The sequence below is a fragment of the Camelina sativa genome, chromosome 16, assembly GCF_030686135.1.
Source record: "Camelina sativa cultivar CO46 ecotype springtype chromosome 16, ASM3068613v1".
Lineage (NCBI taxonomy): Eukaryota > Viridiplantae > Streptophyta > Magnoliopsida > Brassicales > Brassicaceae > Camelina > Camelina sativa.
The window spans coordinates 29,418,961-29,439,266 of record NC_141895.1 but is presented as its reverse complement, the minus strand read 5'-3'; the positions used below and the strand labels follow the sequence as shown (position 1 = coordinate 29,439,266).

Below are 20,306 nucleotides of genomic sequence, written 5' to 3'. Positions count from 1 at the left end.
GGTAAAGCAAATGTATATGACATTGACTCTTGAATATACACTTCACTTTGCCTTGGCTTTATAATTTTGTTTAATTGGAAAATATGAATTTACAACGTAAAAGTAGTTATTATTTGCAAATAATAATATTCGCAAGAGTGTTTTTTTCTTGTTTTCCTTTTTTTTTTTTTTTTTTTTTTTTTTGATATGAACCTTCTCAAGAGTTGTACGGACATGGCGATGATGAGGATAGATTGCGTTAGCCACATCACCAATACTGATCTGCTTCCATGTTGTCTCTACGACGCAACAATTCTTCGCCGCCGCTCGCTTAGTCTCCGAACCAGTGGTTTCCGAGAACGGAAGTTTCAGCTCCGATGCGTCTCTGCTTCTTCCGATTCGTTGCAATTCGATTTCTCACCGCCTCCGATTGATCACGATCTCCATGTAAGCAGCTTCGAATTACAATTGCTTTGAGTAGAAAAGTCTTACGAGTCCTAGCTCTATGAAACAGTTATTGGAATGTATTGTTTGAAGAGCTTTCGAGAAATTAGCGAACAATTTTTGGGTTCTTGCTTGTGTTATGTTTCTTGTGAATTGGATGTTTCTAGTAGTAATCATGCTAATGCATTGTTTTATGGACTTTATGAAGGATACAATTAGTGTTGCTGGAGGGAAAGTTTCAGAAGATGGTGTTGTTGAGAGTTTTGATAACGACGATGAGGCTTTAGATGCATTTGATAATGGAGTTGTGGTATATTACTTAACTTTAAAGCTCTTTGGCTGTTTGCATTATTATGATTTCTTGTTTGATCAAAACTTGATTTATAGGTTGTGGACCTCTCACATTTTGGGAGAATTAGAGGTATAATCCTTATTTATCTCTTGTCTTATTTTACATTTTTTCGATATGGAGCTGGTTCGCTTTGATTCTCCCTATGATTCTGCCTAATCTTTTGTTGTTTTTAATATTTGCTACATCTTTTGCCATCAAGTTAGTGGAGATGACCGCGCTCATTTCCTTCACAACCAAACTACCGCGAATTTTGAAAGCCTTAATGAAGGACAGGTTAATGTTTTTTGGGGATATATGCATTTGAGTGTAAATTGTTGTTTCTGTGGTTGGTAGTTACTTGTGGATCTATTTGGCGTTTTTGAAGGGATGTGACACTGTATTCGTTACCCCAACAGCTCGAACGATAGATATCGCACATGCCTGGATCATGGTAATCATACTCATTCCTTGTGTTCACTTTAAGTGGCTCATATATATTTCAAATGCAACTTCTCTGTTTAACCTACTCTTTGTTTCTTTTCAGAAAAATGCAATACTGCTAACGGTTTCTCCAACGACATGCCAAAGCATAATTGAGATGCTGAACAAGTATGTCAAAACGTTTCATCCTTGCTCACATACAATATTTTGCTGGTTCCTTTGAAAATCAGGCTTCGTTGGAAAACCTTGACATCATTTATTTCTCATTTTCCTCTTCTCAGGTACATTTTTTTTGCTGACAAGGTAGAGATCAAGGACATTACCAAGCAAACTTGCTTATTTGCTTTAGCAGGACCCAAAAGCAACCAAGTAAGATAAATCTTCAAGCAGACTGACAATTCCTTGTAAAATGTTCTCTGTTAGCCTTTCTAGTAGTTCGAATACATTGTTTTTTATGCTGCTGTAAAAACTTCAAACAGATCATGTCTAAACTGAACCTGGGAGATCTTATTGGGCAGCCATATGGGCAGCATCAACATTATAGTGTAAGCCTTTTTTTGTAATATCGAAACAGATCTTGTGAAGCGACATGAAGTAACAAGCTCCTTTCTTTGTCAGTTTGATGGAATGCCAATAACAGTTGCGGTTGGAAGTCTTATTTCAGATGAAGGCTTTACCATGTTAATGTCACCAGGGGGTGCTGTTTCTGTCTGGAAAACCCTTTTAGCTGAAGGTGCCATTCCGATGGGCTCTGTAGCCTGGGAGAAACTTAGAATCACTCAAGGTTAGTAAAAAATTCTCGATTTGGTTTTGCACCGATGATCACCTATCACCTGATAACCTACAAAATATAATGTCATGAGTTTGTGGCCTCTAGTCCTACTAAAGGCATGATTGTTCGATATTTACCTTATGTAGGCAAGAAGCTCATAACTTACAAGTATGCTCTCAGATCTTTCTCTTGGCATTAGCGAAATCAGAATTTTTAGATATTGATTTAGTGAATAAGCGGAGAAATAATGTATTTCTCAGGCCAATAACATTATGTTTTGCAGGAAGACCAGCACCGGAGAGAGAACTTAGCAAGGAATTTAATGTTTTGGAGGCGGGTCTATGGAACTCGATATCTCTGAACAAAGGTATTTGAGAAGCTTTTGTTCAGTGAACTAAAGCGATACAAGAAACGCCTTGACGAAACAATCTTCAAACATCTCAGGATGTTATAAGGGACAGGAGACTATAGCAAGACTCATAACATATGATGGAATCAAACAAAGGTTATGTGGACTTAATCTCTCTGCACCAGCGGAACCCGGCAGCACCATCACAGTCGAAGGGAAAAAGGTTTTGAGCGTTTGTGTACATACCTTAGTAGATCAAAAACAAAGAAGAAAAGCCAAATTTTGTTTTGCTATTCCTTAACTAGTTTATAAACGTTATTTTCAGGTCGGGAAACTAACAAGCTACACTACGGGAAGAAACGGGTCTGGCCATTTTGGGTTAGGCTACATCAAGAAACAAGCAGCTTCAGTTGGGAACACAGTGACTATAGGTGAAGATATTTCTGGGATAGTATCTGAAGTTCCTTATCTAGCGCGGCAACATCCTCCATCAGCCAACTCGAGTTCTTGAGTAGAAGAAAATACGCTATGATGCAAGGAGACTACACAAGGACAACACACTGGTAACGAAAACAAAACTTGTTTCCGCATTTATTTTGAGATATAGTATATTATATTCGGAAAATAGAAACATTATTAATGATACATATGGATACATAGGAAGATAGAACAAGAGTTTGGGGTCTTATATATAAGACCCTTTATTAGAGGCAAATCATACTAGGACAATCGCAGAGACGCTTGTTGTGACGTTTAGGAGTGCAATCACAGTAGACAGGGCTGAGCCTTACACTTGGGTTCCATGTCCATAATAAGTCATTTAGACATTTTTGTCCTCCATCATCTGAGCATGAACCTCTGAACACTTGTTGTTTTGATGGACACCACTCCCTTTTCTCCCCAGCAGCTTCACCTAATTCATCAAGCGAAAAGAAGAATCAAGACGACGCTGTTTTGAGTTAACCGTGCAAAACTGTAATCGCAGTAGAATGATATAAAGAAGACCTTGTGAAAGGTGGATTGGAAGAAGGGAGAATAAGACAGAGGAAGCCAAGAAGATTGCAGCCAACTTCTTCATATGTCTTTCTGTAAGTTTCTTTTCTCTCTTTCTTATCTTTGTTTTCTATATATTGTCATTGTTATGATTATGTGATTGTCCCCAAACAAGCACTAACATTTAAAATATTGACGATATACACATTGGACTGTGCATAATTTGTATCCTGGAGTTTTATTCCGTTTTGGGTAGTCCTAAAAAAAATAAGACTAAAAAAACGGAATCCGTAGCCATAATTCATAAAAAGATATGTTGTTTTTATTTTATAACTTGTAGAATTAAGATATTCTTATCTTATTATTGAAATCACAGTGAGCAAATTCGAAACTTGATCTCTCTAAATCAAGTTTTTCAACATTTGGACCACCACAAATTATAATGTTATTCTTTGCATATATTATTGTTTAATGTTTCAATGATTACAGTGGCTCATTTTTTCTACACATGTTAGTTAAGTTAACTACATACACCTTTTTTTTGTTCAATTTCTTACTTTTGTCTACATTCTCTCTTACATGATTAATCAACAAACATAATTATGGATCTATAAGTGGAAATGTAAGTCTCATTGGACCACGTTCTGAATAATACAAAAGCGGAATGCACTGAGCTATTAAAGTGGTCTTGGCAGAGGCTCTAGGTCGCTTTCAACTGCGTAGTGTTTTTGTCTTGACCCATAAAAAAAAAGGTTGTCGGGCTTAATATGATGAAGTCGGTAAGAATCTTATTTGGTGGATGCATTCGTCATTGTATTCTATACAACATCATTTCATTTAACACGTTTGCATTGTTATACCAATCAGTGATTTAAGCCTTCGAACATTTGAGAAGTCTGAGATCCAAGTATATATATATCATCTTTGGAGTTCTCAATGGAAACTGAAACTTTATTATTGATACACAGAATATAATGATTCAGAACAACAGTATAGGGTCTTGAATAGACGTTTTCTAGGGGCATATCATATTAGGACAACTACAAAGAATATTGTTGTTAGGTTGAGGAGTGCAATTGCAGGAGACTGGGCTGAGCCTTACACTTGGATCCCATGTACTTAATAAGTTATTTAGACATTGTTGCGCTCCATCTTTTCCGCAAGAACCACCGAACACTTGTTTCTTTGACGGACACCATGGCCTTCTCTGTGCACCTAATTCATCAACAGCAACAACAAAACAAAATTAATTGAAGCCAAACTGGTTTAGGTTCCATGAGAAAAATAGTAATCTCAGTAGAATTATACGGAACCTTGCGCAAGGTGGCTTGAGAGAAGGGAGAATAAGACACAAGTAGCCAAGAAGATTGCAGCTAACTTCATATTTTATTTTTGTAAGTTTCTTCTCTTTTTCGTTCTTTCTTTGCTTGTATGTTTTTATGACCTGTGATTTTCTTCAAGAAATAAATTATCTCTTACATATATACACAGGGAAGATCCAACATCTCAGAGGCCTAATGGAAATTCATTTAAATGTGCCCTTTTAATTTTAATATATCAATATTTTATTCTACATTTGGTTTCCTATTTATTAAGAAAAATATCAAAATTTAGCCATGTAAATAGAGAAAAAAATGGATAAACTTTGAATCTGCTACTCAATAAAGAATAATTTTCAAAATGATATGTTTTTTCTTTACAAACTTAGTTTAAATATGTAAATTACTTAAACTATCATTTTCTGGAAAGTTAGATATAAAAATAAGAGTAAGTTATTGATAGAAATTGTTTTCACATACACTCATTCAAATATTATTTTCTAATAATTGATTTTCATTTAAAAATCTTTCGTTTTTTTGGTCAAACTTAAAAGAAGTTCAGATGTTCACATTATAATGAAAACATATTATTTTCATTTAAGAAAATATTTAACCAAAATATAATTAAACATTACAAAAAAGTAAATGTGATAATGTAAGATGAAAAGCTATAATAATAAGTTTCCGCTGCAATGATTTCGGTTTGTATACTTACCTTAATTTTATATATTGATATATCTTTTTCAACTAAAATACATTTGCTATTAAACTAAATAAATATTACTAATTCTTGTTATTTATTGAATTTTTAAATTAATTTTTGTAAAATCTAAGTCTATTTGCTATCAAACTAAATAAATATTACTAATTTTTGTAAAATATAAATCTGAATACATTTACTAGTACTTGTTCTTTTTTAAATGAAAAATGTATATAGAAAGACTCTTTAATTTTTTCAACGAAACATTAAAAGAAAAAAAGAAGAACCCAACATAGAAAAATATTGATCATAACCGAGACATAAAATTTAGTGATTTGAGCTAATGTTGTAACTAAATAATTACTCATGTTCAAACTAATCAAACTCATACAATACAAGTTGGCCTGGGTGCATGAGAGAAGAACAAAAAAACTTATTTCTAAATTGCCAATAAGTTAAACCGAACCGATATATATGTCATTGTTGGTTGACAGTTGACACAAACAATTAATTATAAGTCGTCGTTTATTTACTACAACATGTAGTCTATGGTTTGTGATAATATTGTTGTATCACCCACTCAAACTAAAACATACTAAAATCATATCATTTTTATTTTATTGTTTGATAATAAGATGTGAATAGATTGTTCTTGTCAAAAATTTAAACCATCATTATTATTATCATTATTATTAATATATAGGAAATATGACAACAACCTCTAAACATATTAGAAGATTTAACTAGGGACATGGCAAAAAACGACAATAACAGAGACGTTTATTCCGGGGCTGAGGAGTGCAAGTGCAATCAGTTGGACCAAGATCTCCAATATTGTCCCATGTATTTCTCAAGTCGTTGAAGCATTGTGTGTAATCAGTTCTATTGCATGAACCATCAAATACTTGTTTTCTGGTTGGACACCACGGCCTCTTCTCGGCAACAGTTGGACTTGGGAGAAGAGAGAATAAGACACAAGAAACCAAGAAAATTGCAGATAATTTCATTTTCTCTTTGCAAGTGTTTTTTGTGACTTGTGAGTATATTATGCAAATAAGCACTAATATTCTATATATATATATATTTATATAGTAGCTACACATATATGATATAAACAAGAGAATGCATGTTTGATCTTACATTAAATATTGAGTCTAACTTTTGTTGAATATTCATTTTCAACAATAATTATCCACAAACAATTGCCACAAATTGACTAAAAATTAAAGTTAATCAATATAATTTACCTTAATTTTATGTATACTATGCATTATTACACAGAGGCGGATGCTTGGGCTGACATAATCTTAGCTGATTGGGCCGGGCCTAGTAAGAATCTCAAATCTCTCGCTCTGGAAGCGATATGACTGATTGAGGTACCGGTTTAGAGAAAACCAGACAGATTGACGTCTGGAACTCTGGATTCTTCGCTTCCAGTCTCAAGTTGACTCATGTCACAACTATCAAAGCAAATCAAGTTCACCTAAATAAATGTACTAAGTTGACTAGAAGAAGCAAAAAAAAAAAAATAATTAAAAAAAAAAGCGATTTGTTTAGTAAAGTTTATTTTTAAAAAATAATGAATCTTGTAACGTTTGAGGGCTCTTGTCTTGTAAATTTCTAGGGCATTCTCTTGCAGATTTCTTCTCCTTCCGGCCTTAAGCGATGGTATAATTCTATTTTCCTGAGTTTTCTTCATGCTTATATATATCATCTCGTACTGATTCGATTCCTATGGATTTATCTCCGAGTTTGAGATAATTTATAGTTACAAATTTCGTAAATACCATCATCTAATATCTTTCAAAAACTTGTCATATTAAAAATCTTGACTTTGATAGGAATTTAGGATGATCGTAATTAGGACTTTTGTTTTTGGCTTTTAATTTGAAGGCAGAGGAAATAGTTTGAGTTGGTTTGACTGATTAGTTACGGTTAATGGTTTAGAATTGTAATGGTGCTTTCATCAATTTCTGTGTCTGTGGCATCATGAGTTTGGAATAGAGAAACAAGCCTGGAGAGTGTTTTGTTTATACAAGAAAGATATAGATTGTTACTCTGTTTAGTGTTAACTGACTCATGTTCAATTACTACTATCTTTAAGACTTTTCGCTCCATTCCTTGTGTCCTAATTAAGGACATCTTAAAAAATTTTATTTGCAATGTAGGAATTACCCCCAAAAGTGAAAAACATATTGCTTTTGGATTCTGAAGGAAAGCGTGTTGCGGTTAAGTACTACTCAGATGACTGGCCAACAAATACAGCAAAGGAAGCCTTCGAAAAAGCCGTGTTCACAAAGACTCAGAAAACAAGTGCCCGGACTGAAGGTAGATTTCCCGCTGAATCGAGTCATGTTTTAAAAACACTTAGTGTTGTACAGCTGAGTATCTCTTTCATCAAATCTTTTCAAGTCGGCCTAGTCAATCATTACAGTTTTCTAGTTTTTTGATATGCAGTAGAAGTAACGGAACTAGAAAACAACATTATTGTGTACAAGTTTGCGCAAGATCTCCATTTCTTTGTTACTGGCGGTCAAGAGGAAAATGAGCTTATCTTAGCTAGTGTGCTTCAGGGACTCTTCGATGCAGTGACCCTTCTCCTTAGGTTTGTCTAACCATAGCTTCTGATTTTGTTGTATTGTATTTCTATATTTCCGACCTTAGCTTCCTCTCTTCTTAACTCAAATTACAGAGGCAATGTTGATAAGAGAGAGGCACTGGACAACCTAGATCTCATCTTTCTATGCTTTGATGAAATTATCGACGGCGGGTATAAAAATTTCTTGGTTTCCACATTTCCGTTACATAAATGAATTGTTTTCATATGTTACATAGTCTAATAGTACTATCTTATGTAATCTCAGTATTGTTCTAGAGACAGACGCAACTGTGATCGCAGGAAAAGTAGGGATTGGAAGCACTGACCCTAACGCACCTCTATCCGAGCAGGTACCGTGTTTCGAAAACATGATCATCTTTTTCTTGATACAAACCTTGAAAAAGTTACATTAGTCCAACCTTGTCAAGTAATACCATAACTAATGAACTTGTTACATTTCTCTGCGTTTTTTTTCTTTCTTTCAGACGATAAGTCAGGCACTCGCGACAGCAAGAGAGCATTTTACAAGGTCACTTCTGAAATGATATGGGTGTTGCTGTTCGATCTGTTATATCATATCGGTTCATATAGATTGTTGTCGTCGTCGTCATCGTCTCAATATATAATGAAACAGATGTGCGTTTTGTCTCTTGTGGTTGCGTGATTTGGAAAATAGAAGTTACAATTTGGACTTTGGACTTTTATAAGATAGTTACAGCTCTAAAGGCCTGATGGCCAAACCATTCTCTGGTGGTTTCTTCACTCTTTTTCACAAAGAGTTTGACTAAATGTATCTTTCGTTCTATATTTCTCATGTTTCATACACAATAATTTGAGTAGTTCTACACATGATCTTAGAAATTCATAATTTGACTTAAGTTAGAGACCTAAGACGATTCAATATGGTAACAGAAATGATGTAGTTAAAGTTCAAGCTAGTTTATTCTAGATATGAATGGACTCAAATAAAATTGTTTTTTTTTTTTTTGTTTAATGTAATCATGTATATCAAATATATAAGATCCAATAAATGGATACGCATAATAAGAATATCCAAAACAATATAGTATTAAACAAATTCAACATCTACCTGTTAGAGATGTTCATAAGTTAAAAAAAAAAAAGAAGAAGGTAGAATGCATTATTGCAATCTGCCAAATTGGTTAAGGTCAACTGAGATGCTGCTATTGGTTATTCAAATCTAAATTAAATGTCATTATTGTTTTCTTTTTTTTCCCAATCCAAAAAAATTAGTTAGGGGCAACATTGTATTTTTACGAAAAGAAAATATATATAGTAAAATTACATGAAAATGTCGACATTAGTTTGGCGTGTGGCTACAATATTCTGAGAAATGTATCTTCAATGGCAAGACTCTTAAAGTCTAAAACCTTGTTGGCCAACTGCAAACTTCCCTCACGATGTCGTCATTACTTGTATATTTTCAACAACTTGGTGTTTTGTCTGAACACACCATCCCAATCGTGCTTTCATTTTCTCATATTTAATCGCGGTTTATGTTTTTTTGGGGTTTGCGAGAGAACTCTACGCAATTCTCATCTCTTTCATGATCCCAAGACAATCATCTTAGACACCCAATGTTCTTCATCGATGTTCGTATTCAAATTCAATCCACCCTTTTGTGTGAATTTTTTGTATTCAACTGACAATTTTGTGACGAGACTGATCATGGGTTTTTGTAAATTTAGGCTCTTTGGGAATTGTTTCCTCTATACTTGTTCGGATCAGATAAAGATTCTCTCTCAGGTATTTCATCGAACACCTTATCAACTGTCTTTTTTTGTCATTTGGATTCAAAGATTCATACTTTTTGTTCAAAGTCTCTGCCTTTTCGATTTGATTTGAGTATGGCTTCTCTGGGTTCATTGGCTAATGTGATTTTTAATCAACCCGTTTTGGATTTGCTTTGTAAAAACAGCAACAACAGAGTCCATATTGCAGATAGTTCCTGAGACAATGGCTGCTAACGTACTTTGCAATGCTAGCGAGTCAGACCTTTGTCGTGATGATTCCGCTGCGTTTCTACTTAAACTAGTAGCCATTGCTTCGATTCTTTTAGCTGGAGCTGCGGGTGTAGCTACTCCACTCGTTGGCAGGAACCGTCGCTTCCTTCAAACTGATGGTAACCTCTTTGTGACTGCTAAAGCCTTTGCAGCTGGTGTGATCCTCGCCACGGGTTTTGTTCATATGTTGGCTGGTGGCACTGAAGCGCTGAGCAACCCTTGCTTACCGGAGTTCCCTTGGTCTAAGTTTCCTTTCCCGGGGTTCTTTGCTATGGTTGCTGCTTTGATTACTCTGTTTGTGGATTTTATGGGGACACAGTACTATGAACGGAAGCAAGAGAGGGAAGCTAGTGAGTTGTCTGTTGAACCTGGCCGTGAACAGTCACCGGGTATTGTTGTTCCTGTGGTTGAGGAAGGAATGGATGATGAGAAAGTATTTGGAGAAGAAGATAGTGGCGGGATTCACATTGTTGGTATTCATGCTCATGCTGCTCACCATACTCATAGTCACACTCATGGTCATGGTTCATGTGACGGACACCGTAAAATCGACATTGGTCATGGACATGGCCACGGACATGGTCACGGACACGGACACGGACATGGACACGTACATGGAGGTTTGGAGCTAGGAAGTGGAGCAAGGCATGTTGTTGTTTCTCAGGTACAAACCTCTGTTCACTTTTCCTGATTCTTAGAGTTTTAAATACACTATGTATCTGCAAGAAGTATATCCAAAAGTTGTGTTTATTAATCTCACCTTACTAATACTGTTAGGTTCTGGAGCTTGGTATTGTGTCACACTCGATCATCATCGGTCTATCCCTTGGAGTATCTCAGTCACCTTGCACAATCCGGCCTTTAATCGCAGCACTATCCTTCCACCAATTCTTTGAAGGATTTGCACTCGGTGGATGCATCTCCCAAGCACAATTCAGGAACAAATCAGCAACCATAATGGCTTTCTTTTTCGCCCTCACAACACCGATTGGGATCGGTATTGGAACCGCAGTGGCGTCCTCATTTAATTCTCACAGCGTTGGAGCATTGCTGACTGAAGGTATCTTAGACTCGCTCTCTGCTGGGATTCTTGTGTATATGGCCTTAGTGGATCTCATCGCTGCTGATTTCTTGAGTACTAAAATGAGCTGTAACTTTAGGCTTCAAATTGTATCTTATATGATGTTGTTCCTTGGAGCTGGACTCATGTCTTCTCTTGCAATTTGGGCTTGATTAGACTGTAAGATTCCATAGATTCTATACTATAGCTATAAACAATTTGTATAGATCTGTCTAGAGTATGTCAATCTAAGATTTCACAATTGCTCACACACAACTCTGGTTTTTACTTGATTCTTTGATGATTGTTCTCGGTGAGGTCTAAACAAGAACCACAAACTCATAGGTTACATAGACTTCAAGCAATCGTATACAGCAAAAAAAGTTTTGGTCTTTACTAAGATTCATAGCTGAATACTCTTCATGGACAAAAGCAATATTTCCAATGGTTAAAGATGATTCATAAAAGTGTTGAAGAAATTTGCAGTTGCATAGTTTAAAATGTCATCCATTGATGTGTTTCCAAACGGTGGGCGAAACCAGGAACAATTACAAACAGATAACAATAGGTTTTAGTGACAACAAACTCAACCCAAAATGTAAAATTTTATAAAGGCATAGAGATCTTTAAACCATCAAAAGCAGCTAAGCTTAAACCATGTCGTCTTCTTTGTGGGTTTCAATGGTAACATCAGAAGTAGGGTACGCCACACAAGTGAGAACAAAGCCTTCAGCCATCTGGTCATCATCAAGGAAACTCTGGTCAGACTGGTCAACAGATCCAGACGAAACTTTACCAGCGCAGCTCGAACAAGAACCAGCACGGCAAGAGTAAGGCAAGTCGATTCCAGCTTCCTCAGCGGCATCAAGAACGTAAACGTCGTCGTCACACTCAACAACTTGCTCACCTTCAGGGGTTATGAACTTGACCTTGTATGTAGCCATGGCTGTGACACGTCCACCACGGGCAGTGCCTGATTTGAGACCAAAGAGGGATTGTGTGTTGGCTAATGGAAGGGAACGGAGGCTGATGGGAGCTGTTGAACGACGGATGAATGAAGTTCCGACGATGGCGCTTGAGAGAGCAGTAGAAGCCATTTTCCTTTTTGTGTGTTTTGGAAGATAAAGTTGAGATCTTTTTGAGGTTATTATGGCTTGTGGAAATGGCGTGGAGAGTTGTGAAGGAAGAAGAGAAAGCTTAAAAGGTGAGATTTTTCCAGTGATAATCCTATCTGCCACGTGGCGTTCATTGTGTGGATTGTTGGATTATCATCTTCTTTTGTGGTGATTTTGTTTCTGCTTTTGGTGTGTGTGATTGTGTTTGGCACACTATCTTGTTGTGGTGAGTATTACGTGGTCTTACTTGGAACAGCTCACGCACTGTTCCGACCTTGTTTGTATCGCTAAAATAATTCCTTATTTGTTCCATTAAAATATCAATCGTAAAAGATGTGGACTAGTTGTTGGCTTGTTGCACACACAAAAAAAAAAAAAGTGTGGACTAGTTTGTAACAACATATCTAGGGCGGTTTCGAAACCGAGTTAACCTAACCGAATCTTCGAACCAGTTTTATAATGTCGTTAAGAAAATCATATATATTTTAACGTCTAAAATTCTTCAGTCAAATTAAGATCTCATTTTTTTGAAATAGAAAGCTAAATTACTAAAATGCTTGCTCCACGCATAATGTAGATTGAACGTAGTTTAGATGGAATATACACCAAACCAAGGAGCCAATATGACATTGGTTGGGATGCATTGCACAAAATACTTTATAGTCCACTTTAATCATGCTTCTAATGGCATTGTAGTACATTAGGTGAGATTCACATGAGTAATTTGTGAGAAGAAGAGGATAAATTCAAACTTTTGAATTTTGATACCAACAAAAAAAACTGAAAATTTTATTTGGGTGAAAAAGGTAGGTAAGATCTCCTAAGAAAACGCATATATCCATCTATCTAGATAACACACATGATATATCATAAGCAAAAGCTAGATATAACAAAGAATTGCAAGATTATATGGCAGTCCCATTCCTCTCTACTACATGTAGCAAATTAAGTAACAAACAAGTAATCACACTATCATTCACTGCCAACTCATCGTTATCAAAACCAAACCCATGATGACATATAAGTTTTGTAACGATGTAAGTGCTCTTGCACATTAAACAAATTGCCACAAGCAAGATCTGGACTTGGTCACTTAAATTAACGAAACTTATAAACCAAATTATAACCTATATCTGTATAGTGCCACGAACACAAGAAACCTACAAAACACAGTTTGCTAGTTGGCTACAGTTTCATTTCTTAACATATCGTTTCGTAGATTATATAGACTACTTGTGCATTCGCTTTAGTTTGAATTCATCAATTGGGTCTTAACATCAGAAAGCCCATTATTAGAATCTTCTTAATCGTAAACATCTTCTAGCCTGTTATATGTATTGTATCATTCTAACGTTAGCAAATTTGTTGTTTTTTTTGGTAAAAATGTGAAGGATGCAAATTTGTTGCTTTTCGAGCTAAATATGTTCAAGTAGTCTGCACCTCATTTTAACAAAACTAACAAATTTTACAAACTTAAGATTTACGTCTAGCTATATTCTATCTATCCCAGCGACATTGGGAAAGTATGAACCAACCATTCTAGCTCAGTACCACCAACAAGTCAATGTTTAGGTACGTTTTATCTCATCTTATTTTAAACCGTTGTTGTTCCAAATCGAATTTTCCCAGAAAAGGTAAAACAGTCATGTTCTTCAGATTCGTTATTTTCTAAACTTTTGACCGTTATTGCAATTAGTTTATTCTTAAATATAAAACCTTGTTTTGCGGTAACTGAATATTTTCAGGTAAAAAGAAAACCTAAATAATCTCGTTGTTCTGATATTTTAAACTACAAAATCGGAAACTAATCTCCAAAATCTTGTAAAGAAAGTAGAAGTTTTATTTTTTTTATCACATCTTAATAATATATATAATAAATGGTTTACTGTGATTAGAATCGAAATAAAGTCTTATTGACTATTACACTCTCGGTTGTAAAGAATTTTATATGTCTACTAGTGATGTGATATGGACATTTTAACTGAATCGAAACTAAAACGTTATTTATGTAAAAAAAAATTTATTATTAACTTTAGAAGATCCAATATATAAAAACTCATGTTGCTATTTTCTCAATTATAAATTGTAAAAGAAGTTTCCTTAAACTTGTTTTTTTTCAAGTATAAGTTGATTGGTGATGATGATTTTTTTTTTGAATGTTTTGTTAATTGGATTTTCTAAAGTTATAAGTTTTATAATGTGAACTAGGAACAGATCCGCGCTACAGCGCGGAGAAATATTTACGGATATTGTCAGTTCTTAACGAATTGGATCATGTTACTTTTTAATTTCACTATAGTGTAGTTGATTACCATAAATCTAGTATTTGTGTTAAATCACATATATATTCGATTTGTATTGGAAGGAAAGAAACAAATATACAAAAATATTAAATTATATGTGGAATAGTTGAGAAGAGTGTGTAAGTTACATAGCTTAGTTTTATTCTATTAGTTTGCTCAAAAAAAAGTGTGTTTTGTTCACAGACTTTGATGAAACGCTTGAACCCACCTGATTCAACACCAATGAGAATCGTTACACTTCACTGATTTCAAAAATAATATGGAAAGATTAAAAAAAAACAGCATAAGCAAATCTTACCGGTTCATGTGCGTATTTGAGATCGTTTGAAGAAAGTGTGTAATATTATATTTTATATATTCATTTATAATTATGAAAGCAATTTCAGCGAGGGGGAATATTTTCGATTCATAACATGTAAATATTATTTGGTCGCTAATGATGAGTAGGAAATATTTGTAATGTGTGCTATGAAATTTGATGATATTATAGTTATATACTTATATATGCATTCATATCTAATAGAAGAGTGAGATTATTAGTATAACAATTAGCTCAATATGAAAATTAATTGCACTAAAGTCCAATAAAAATCGAATGAGTTGGTATTTTGTCAAAATATGAAAAAAAACAAAATTTAACTAAATAAATAAGTTTTGAATGTTGGCATATGTATAATTGTTAAGTACAATTAGTATTTTGTATAAACTGATTAATTTTAAAAATGTGTAAGAAGTTTTTTTTGAATTACTCTTTTTTTTGGATAAGCAATGTTGTATTGCAATATATTTCTAATTATAAGAAAATTAACACTATTGTAACTTATTTTAATTTCCATGATTTACACTTCTACAAATATAAAAAATTGTCTGATTTTTACTATTAAAGTTATTGGGCTGTCTGTATTCTCATCAATTTGTTTTATTAGCAAAGTTTCAAAAATTATTAATTTAAATGTACTATAAAAAAATTAGTAAATAACAACTGAATTAACAGTTTGTAAGTTTGTACAAACAAAATGTACCTCAATCTAGTCAAGTTGTTCGGCAATGGATTTACTTGAGAAATGATTTTAGTACTCAGCCTTCTAAACAATTTTTTGCTCTTTAGGAACACCTTACTTAATTGTTAAAGCTAGTCCATCTTTAGGCAACCTAAAAGTTCACAAATAATTAGACTAATTTCACTTGGTAAAATTTGAAATAAATAAATAGATTTGATCCAAAAAAAATCTTACTTTTCAGGAAAGAAAAAATCTTAGGAAATCGCAACAAACATATGACCATTGTATGCATGTTGTTTTCTTCTTGTGCGAGGATCTTTTCAGCAGAAGACCTCCATCTTTAGGCAACCTCCATTATGACCATTGTAGCATAATGTTTTAAAAATCTAAATTGCTGTATGTATAGAATAAACCTTAAACTCAGTCAAAGCGGCATCATTTAGAACATCTTGAAAATCCACCAAATCCAAATACATATGTTATTAGACATTGAAGCACATGGAACGATAAATAATAAAAAAACTAATTATAAGCTTACCGAAGCATCGGATAAAATCATTTTCATATTTTCTCCAGGGTAAGTGATATGTTGTTTCCAAGTATGAATGTTTTGATCTTTAATTCTCCAGATATGAATGTTTTGAACGGTTTGATGGATTTTAAATCGGTTATTGCAGGAAGTGTATCTATTTTCGATTGAAGCCGCAAACAAAGTGAAGAAGTATGAAGGTATTATAATCAAGTCTTCAAGAATAGCATGTATTTATAGCAAATACATGATTAAGCAGGTAACTAAATCTTTACCATATATATTTTTGGATTTGAATCAGTTAAGAAATTTTTTTATAAGATTTCCTAATCGTTTGCAATGATTTGAGGAATAATAATACGTTTTGGTATGGTATCGAGGATATTTTCAAAAGATTTAGATCTTTGTAATCTTTGTTATTTGCGTAAATCAGTTATTAATATATTTCGTCTGATAATTTTGGTAAGATTTAATATTGATCGAATTTTCGATTTTATTTTTAAGATTTTATTAAATGAAAATTTGAAACGATGAATTTACGCTAATAAGTTAAGTTTACTAGTTTCCTAAATTTTACAGGATCGATCAATATTTTTGTAATTAATATGGCATACACAATATAAACAATAAAAAAAGTTTTCGGTGTTGGTTTAGTATGGTAAGTTTTTTTGGGTTTAAACCCACGATTTAAGCAGGTGAGCCCAATTAATACTCATATTTGTTTTGAAAATACCCGACTTATGAATTCCCAGTAATGTTAGAATTAAAACCCGACCCATTTGTTTATTATAATGTCACATTTGACTTTCTCGTTGTTGATTCTGCACGTTGTCGTTGGGGGTATTTTTGTCCGAATGAGAAGTTAGTATTTCTCTTTTACTAATATATACGGATAATACAAGTTGTTTCTTTTTCAAACCAGAAGTAAAAAACCAAACCGAAAGAAAACCAATCCGAGGCGAAATAAATAAAATATCGAGAGATATGTTTGAATTTTCTAAATCCAACTTAATCGAATCAAAAGGGATATGCACATCACTAAATGATAAGAGTTTTTCTATTTGTTATGAACACAATTCTTTAAGATTTGGTACAAGTAGTTTTCGTATTCTTTTTTGGTTCGTTACCAATTAAACAAAAAGAAGTGAGAGAGAGAGAGAGGAAAAAGAAGTATAAAACGCAATTCTAAAGACCATAAACTCTAAAAATAAATCCTTTTCACGACGTCTCAGTCAGCAAAGGAAGCATTGAACTTTAATTTAATAATAATAATATTATTAAATTATTAATATACCTCTTTAATTATTATTAAACAAAAAAAAAAAAAAAAAAGCCACCGTGACTTCGTGAGAGGAAGCCAGCAAGTCACGATGGATTCATCATCATCACCATCATCATCATCATCAATCATCATTGTAAATCGTAATCATATCTTCTTCTCTTCCAAAAATCAAGAATCTTCTTCACGGATAAGAAGAAGAAAAAAAATAACACCTTACTATTATTATTTCATCGCTTTTGCTTTTTTTCGCATCTCTCTATCATTCCCATTCTCTGCCTTTTTTTTTTTATTCTTTTAAGTAAATCGCGATATCTGAAATCGCATCTTCTTTTTTTTTTGTTCTGGGTTTGTTGTGTTGTGTTGTGTTGTGTTGTGGAGTAAATTAAATTAGGGGTTTTTTCTTTGGAAAAAATGGACAAGTACGAGCTTGTTAAAGACATCGGTGCTGGTAATTTTGGAGTGGCTAGGCTCATGAGAGTCAAAAACTCCAAAGACCTCGTTGCTATGAAGTACATCGAGCGTGGCCCTAAGGTTTAAATTCCCCATATACTTGTTTGTTGTCTTGTTGGATCAAAGATTTTGAGTGTTTTGAATTTTGTGTGTTTTAATTGGGGTGGATTTGATATATAGATTGATGAGAACGTGGCGAGAGAGATTATTAATCATAGATCACTTCGTCATCCCAATATCATCCGCTTTAAGGAGGTTAGTAACCTATATATCTGCTCTCTTTATGGTAATGTGGTAATGTTTTTAAATCAAAGTTTTTTGTATATTGTTTTCAGGTGGTTTTGACACCAACGCATATCGCCATTGCTATGGAATATGCTGCTGGTGGTGAGCTATTTGAGCGTATATGTACCGCTGGAAGGTTTAGTGAGGATGAGGTGAGCGCTCTTGCTTCTCTTTGTCATTTTTAAATGTCATAGTGGGTTGGTGTACTCAGTTGATCAATTTCTAGATTGGTCTTAGATTGATTGATTGATTGATTGATTGATTGATTGATTGATTGAGAGTAAAGGAAAATAGGATAACATGTATAATAGGAAACAAAAAGATTTATGTTGGAATCAGATTATGATAGTTTTTTTGTTGTGTGCATCTTTGTTTTTACAGGCAAGATACTTTTTCCAGCAGCTTATATCGGGAGTTAGCTATTGCCACGCTATGGTAACGGGAATGGAAATGGCTTATGGCTTACGCAGTTTTTTTTTTTATCTTTTTAACTTCAGAGATTTACAGAATCTTCTGCGGTATCCACTTGCTGTACTCATATTGTTTCCTTTATTGGCACAGCAAATATGCCACAGAGATTTGAAGCTTGAAAATACCCTCTTGGATGGAAGTCCTGCTCCACGTCTTAAGATCTGTGATTTTGGTTACTCCAAGGTCTGTGGCATCACGCACTTGATTTCTTTATTTCTTTTGTCTTAATAAGATCCTTTTTGTTCTTCTCTTTCCCTCTATTTGCGAGGAAACTTGTCACTTTCCTGTGAGCTGTTTTCTTCTTCTTTTGTAGTCCTCGCTGTTGCACTCTAGGCCCAAATCAACTGTTGGAACTCCTGCATATATTGCTCCTGAGGTTCTTTCTCGCAGAGAGTATGATGGCAAGGTAATCTTATTGATTTGCAAGTATTGGTATATCTAGTGTAGTCATGTAGCTCTGTCAACTTCTGCTCATGCATAATATTTTGATACATCAAGAAAGCTCAGATAAGGCCCCAACTTAGAAGAAATCTGCTGTGGCCTTGGTAGATTTGATCAGCCATTTACTAAGCGATTTAGAAAGATCTGTCTTTTTTAATTATCCATGACCACATGTGTTTATCATCTAACCTTCTTGCCATCCCTTGCTTGCATTTTCTGACTCTTGTGTATATTTGGTCAATGATAATTGTAAGCTTTGTAACCCTGAGCCATTCATTCATATTAAAGAACTGCACGGCTTTTTTTTAACTGAAAAGTATCCCAAATGTTACAGAAGCAAAGACTATAAAATTGTTATGATCTTATTTGATTGGATTTGGAACATCTTCATGGAAATCATCAATGGTTTGTACTTATATGTTCTCAATCACTCAGATGGCTGATGTGTGGTCTTGTGGTGTGACTCTTTATGTGATGCTGGTGGGAGCATACCCATTTGAAGACCAACAGGATCCCAAAAACTTCAAAAAAACGATACAAGTAGGTTCTTTGCCTTTGCACTCTTTGCTTTTAAGAAATGACACGACCCACTAATTGTTGAGCCACATTGTTACAGAGAATAATGGCTGTCCAGTACAAGATCCCGGACTATGTCCATATCTCACAAGATTGCAAGCATCTCCTCTCCCGAATATTTGTCGCCAACTCAATCAAGGTATACATCACTCTCTCAAAAAGCTTAATTCATCCTGTGTGAGATAATTTCTTGTATAGTAACTTTTCGTTTTTTCTGCAGAGGATTACTATAGCTGAAATCAAGAAACATCCATGGTTCCTAAAGAACCTTCCAAGGGAACTTACAGAGACAGCACAAGCTGCATACTTTAGGAAAGAAAACCCGACATTCTCTCTCCAGAGTGTCGAAGAGATTATGAAGATTGTTGAAGAGGCGAAAACTCCTGCTCCAGTCTCTCGATCCATAGGAGCATTTGGGTGGGGAGGAGTAGATCATGCTGAGGGCAAAGAGGAAGACGCAGAGGAAGAGGTTGAGGAAGTAGAAGAAGACGACGAAGACGAAGAAGATGAGTATGATAAGACGGTGAAGCAAGTGCATGCTAGCATGGGAGAAGTCCGAGTCAGTTAAACACAACAACAACAAAAAAAAGATTGGTAGATTGGTTTTCTTTTCAAGAAAAGTTTCTAAAACCCAAAAAGAAACGGTGTTCGTTGTTCTGTCGAATCTGTATCTTGCAAAGTTATCTATTATATTTCAGATTTCTCATAAACCTGAATCCCTCTGTTTAAGTGCCAACCTTGTCAGGACTCCGGATTTGTATACAGATTAACAAGACAAACACAATAACACTAACAAATAATTGACCTGAGAATCCATTATAACCCAAAGGTTCAGACATGAC

The 20,306-nt window shown here is 34.4% G+C and overlaps 8 protein-coding genes across 16 annotated transcripts; 4 read left to right on the top strand and 4 right to left on the bottom strand.

The window, feature by feature from the left end:
- Positions 1-91: 91 nt before the first annotated feature.
- Positions 92-3,553, top strand: LOC104752767 (putative transferase At1g60990, chloroplastic). Of its 9 annotated transcripts, none has more exons than XM_010474997.3 (13): positions 92-426; positions 632-733; positions 811-844; positions 975-1,048; positions 1,140-1,205; positions 1,299-1,363; positions 1,477-1,564; positions 1,675-1,740; positions 1,814-1,979; positions 2,251-2,334; positions 2,412-2,539; positions 2,642-2,879; positions 3,224-3,553. In XM_010474997.3, exons 1-12 carry the CDS (start codon positions 187-189, stop codon positions 2,825-2,827), a joined length of 1,299 nt encoding a protein of 432 aa, XP_010473299.1. In that variant the 5' UTR covers positions 92-186; the 3' UTR covers positions 2,828-2,879; positions 3,224-3,553. The 9 variants fall into 9 exon arrangements, with proteins under 9 accessions (XP_010473299.1, XP_010473300.1, XP_087348281.1 ...); XM_010474998.3 differs by having other exon boundaries at positions 99-426; positions 3,221-3,553; XM_087492155.1 differs by having other exon boundaries at positions 99-426; positions 2,977-3,553.
- On the bottom strand, positions 2,881-3,460 carry LOC104752768 (defensin-like protein 249). Its single transcript, XM_010475000.3, has 2 exons — positions 3,322-3,460; positions 2,881-3,229 (listed from the first exon to the last, which is right to left on the bottom strand). Exons 1-2 carry the CDS (start codon positions 3,392-3,394, stop codon positions 3,021-3,023), a joined length of 282 nt encoding a protein of 93 aa, XP_010473302.1. The 5' UTR covers positions 3,395-3,460; the 3' UTR covers positions 2,881-3,020.
- A 693-nt stretch (positions 3,554-4,246) lies between the features above and the next one.
- On the bottom strand, positions 4,247-4,821 carry LOC104752766 (defensin-like protein 245). The gene is made up of 2 exons (XM_010474996.3): positions 4,623-4,821; positions 4,247-4,524 (listed from the first exon to the last, which is right to left on the bottom strand). The coding sequence occupies exons 1-2, from the start codon at positions 4,690-4,692 to the stop codon at positions 4,325-4,327; spliced, it is 270 nt and encodes an 89-aa protein (XP_010473298.1). The 5' UTR covers positions 4,693-4,821; the 3' UTR covers positions 4,247-4,324.
- A 1,156-nt stretch (positions 4,822-5,977) lies between these two features.
- On the bottom strand, positions 5,978-6,392 carry LOC104752765 (defensin-like protein 250). Its single transcript, XM_010474995.2, has one exon. It carries the CDS (start codon positions 6,333-6,335, stop codon positions 6,072-6,074), a length of 264 nt encoding a protein of 87 aa, XP_010473297.1. The 5' UTR covers positions 6,336-6,392; the 3' UTR covers positions 5,978-6,071.
- A 371-nt stretch (positions 6,393-6,763) lies between these two features.
- On the top strand, positions 6,764-8,734 carry LOC104752764 (coatomer subunit zeta-1). Its single transcript, XM_010474994.3, has 6 exons — positions 6,764-6,996; positions 7,497-7,656; positions 7,786-7,933; positions 8,021-8,098; positions 8,193-8,277; positions 8,413-8,734. The coding sequence occupies exons 1-6, from the start codon at positions 6,994-6,996 to the stop codon at positions 8,470-8,472; spliced, it is 534 nt and encodes a 177-aa protein (XP_010473296.1). The 5' UTR covers positions 6,764-6,993; the 3' UTR covers positions 8,473-8,734.
- A 490-nt stretch (positions 8,735-9,224) lies between these two features.
- LOC104752763 (fe(2+) transport protein 3, chloroplastic) lies at positions 9,225-11,282 on the top strand. Its single transcript, XM_010474992.3, has 4 exons — positions 9,225-9,540; positions 9,637-9,694; positions 9,867-10,615; positions 10,729-11,282. Exons 1-4 carry the CDS (start codon positions 9,526-9,528, stop codon positions 11,182-11,184), a joined length of 1,278 nt encoding a protein of 425 aa, XP_010473294.2. The 5' UTR covers positions 9,225-9,525; the 3' UTR covers positions 11,185-11,282.
- A 220-nt stretch (positions 11,283-11,502) lies between these two features.
- On the bottom strand, positions 11,503-12,406 carry LOC104752762 (ferredoxin, leaf L-A). The gene has a single exon (XM_010474989.2). It carries the CDS (start codon positions 12,106-12,108, stop codon positions 11,662-11,664), a length of 447 nt encoding a protein of 148 aa, XP_010473291.2. The 5' UTR covers positions 12,109-12,406; the 3' UTR covers positions 11,503-11,661.
- A 4,840-nt stretch (positions 12,407-17,246) lies between these two features.
- LOC104752761 (serine/threonine-protein kinase SRK2B) lies at positions 17,247-20,174 on the top strand. Its single transcript, XM_010474988.3, has 9 exons — positions 17,247-17,772; positions 17,872-17,946; positions 18,027-18,128; positions 18,358-18,411; positions 18,538-18,630; positions 18,761-18,853; positions 19,324-19,428; positions 19,505-19,603; positions 19,685-20,174. Exons 1-9 carry the CDS (start codon positions 17,653-17,655, stop codon positions 20,030-20,032), a joined length of 1,089 nt encoding a protein of 362 aa, XP_010473290.1. The 5' UTR covers positions 17,247-17,652; the 3' UTR covers positions 20,033-20,174.
- Positions 20,175-20,306: the final 132 nt, after the last annotated feature.

Excerpts from the sequence above, each read along its gene's own strand:
- LOC104752762 (XM_010474989.2), bottom strand. The coding sequence starts at position 12,108 with ATGGCTTCTACTGCTCTCTCAAGCGCCATCGTCGGAACTTCATTCATC.
- LOC104752766 (XM_010474996.3), bottom strand. The coding sequence starts at position 4,692 with ATGAAGTTAGCTGCAATCTTCTTGGCTACTTGTGTCTTATTCTCCCTT. Across the intron at positions 4,525-4,622 it reads CTCAAGCCACCTTGCGCAAG|GTGCACAGAGAAGGCCATGG; the intron begins GTTCCGTATAAT and ends TTGATGAATTAG.
- LOC104752765 (XM_010474995.2), bottom strand. The coding sequence starts at position 6,335 with ATGAAATTATCTGCAATTTTCTTGGTTTCTTGTGTCTTATTCTCTCTT.
- LOC104752764 (XM_010474994.3), top strand. Across the intron at positions 7,934-8,020 it reads GCAGTGACCCTTCTCCTTAG|AGGCAATGTTGATAAGAGAG; the intron begins GTTTGTCTAACC and ends CTCAAATTACAG. Across the intron at positions 8,278-8,412 it reads ACGCACCTCTATCCGAGCAG|ACGATAAGTCAGGCACTCGC; the intron begins GTACCGTGTTTC and ends TCTTTCTTTCAG.
- LOC104752767 (XM_010474997.3), top strand. The coding sequence starts at position 187 with ATGAACCTTCTCAAGAGTTGTACGGACATGGCGATGATGAGGATAGAT. Across the intron at positions 427-631 it reads CGATTGATCACGATCTCCAT|GATACAATTAGTGTTGCTGG; the intron begins GTAAGCAGCTTC and ends GACTTTATGAAG. Across the intron at positions 2,335-2,411 it reads CTCGATATCTCTGAACAAAG|GATGTTATAAGGGACAGGAG; the intron begins GTATTTGAGAAG and ends CAAACATCTCAG.
- LOC104752761 (XM_010474988.3), top strand. The coding sequence starts at position 17,653 with ATGGACAAGTACGAGCTTGTTAAAGACATCGGTGCTGGTAATTTTGGA. Across the intron at positions 18,854-19,323 it reads GCAGAGAGTATGATGGCAAG|ATGGCTGATGTGTGGTCTTG; the intron begins GTAATCTTATTG and ends TCAATCACTCAG. Across the intron at positions 19,429-19,504 it reads ACTTCAAAAAAACGATACAA|AGAATAATGGCTGTCCAGTA; the intron begins GTAGGTTCTTTG and ends ACATTGTTACAG.
- LOC104752763 (XM_010474992.3), top strand. Across the intron at positions 9,695-9,866 it reads AGATAAAGATTCTCTCTCAG|CAACAACAGAGTCCATATTG; the intron begins GTATTTCATCGA and ends TTGTAAAAACAG. Across the intron at positions 10,616-10,728 it reads GGCATGTTGTTGTTTCTCAG|GTTCTGGAGCTTGGTATTGT; the intron begins GTACAAACCTCT and ends TAATACTGTTAG.
- LOC104752768 (XM_010475000.3), bottom strand. The coding sequence starts at position 3,394 with ATGAAGAAGTTGGCTGCAATCTTCTTGGCTTCCTCTGTCTTATTCTCC. Across the intron at positions 3,230-3,321 it reads TCCAATCCACCTTTCACAAG|GTGAAGCTGCTGGGGAGAAA; the intron begins GTCTTCTTTATA and ends TTGATGAATTAG.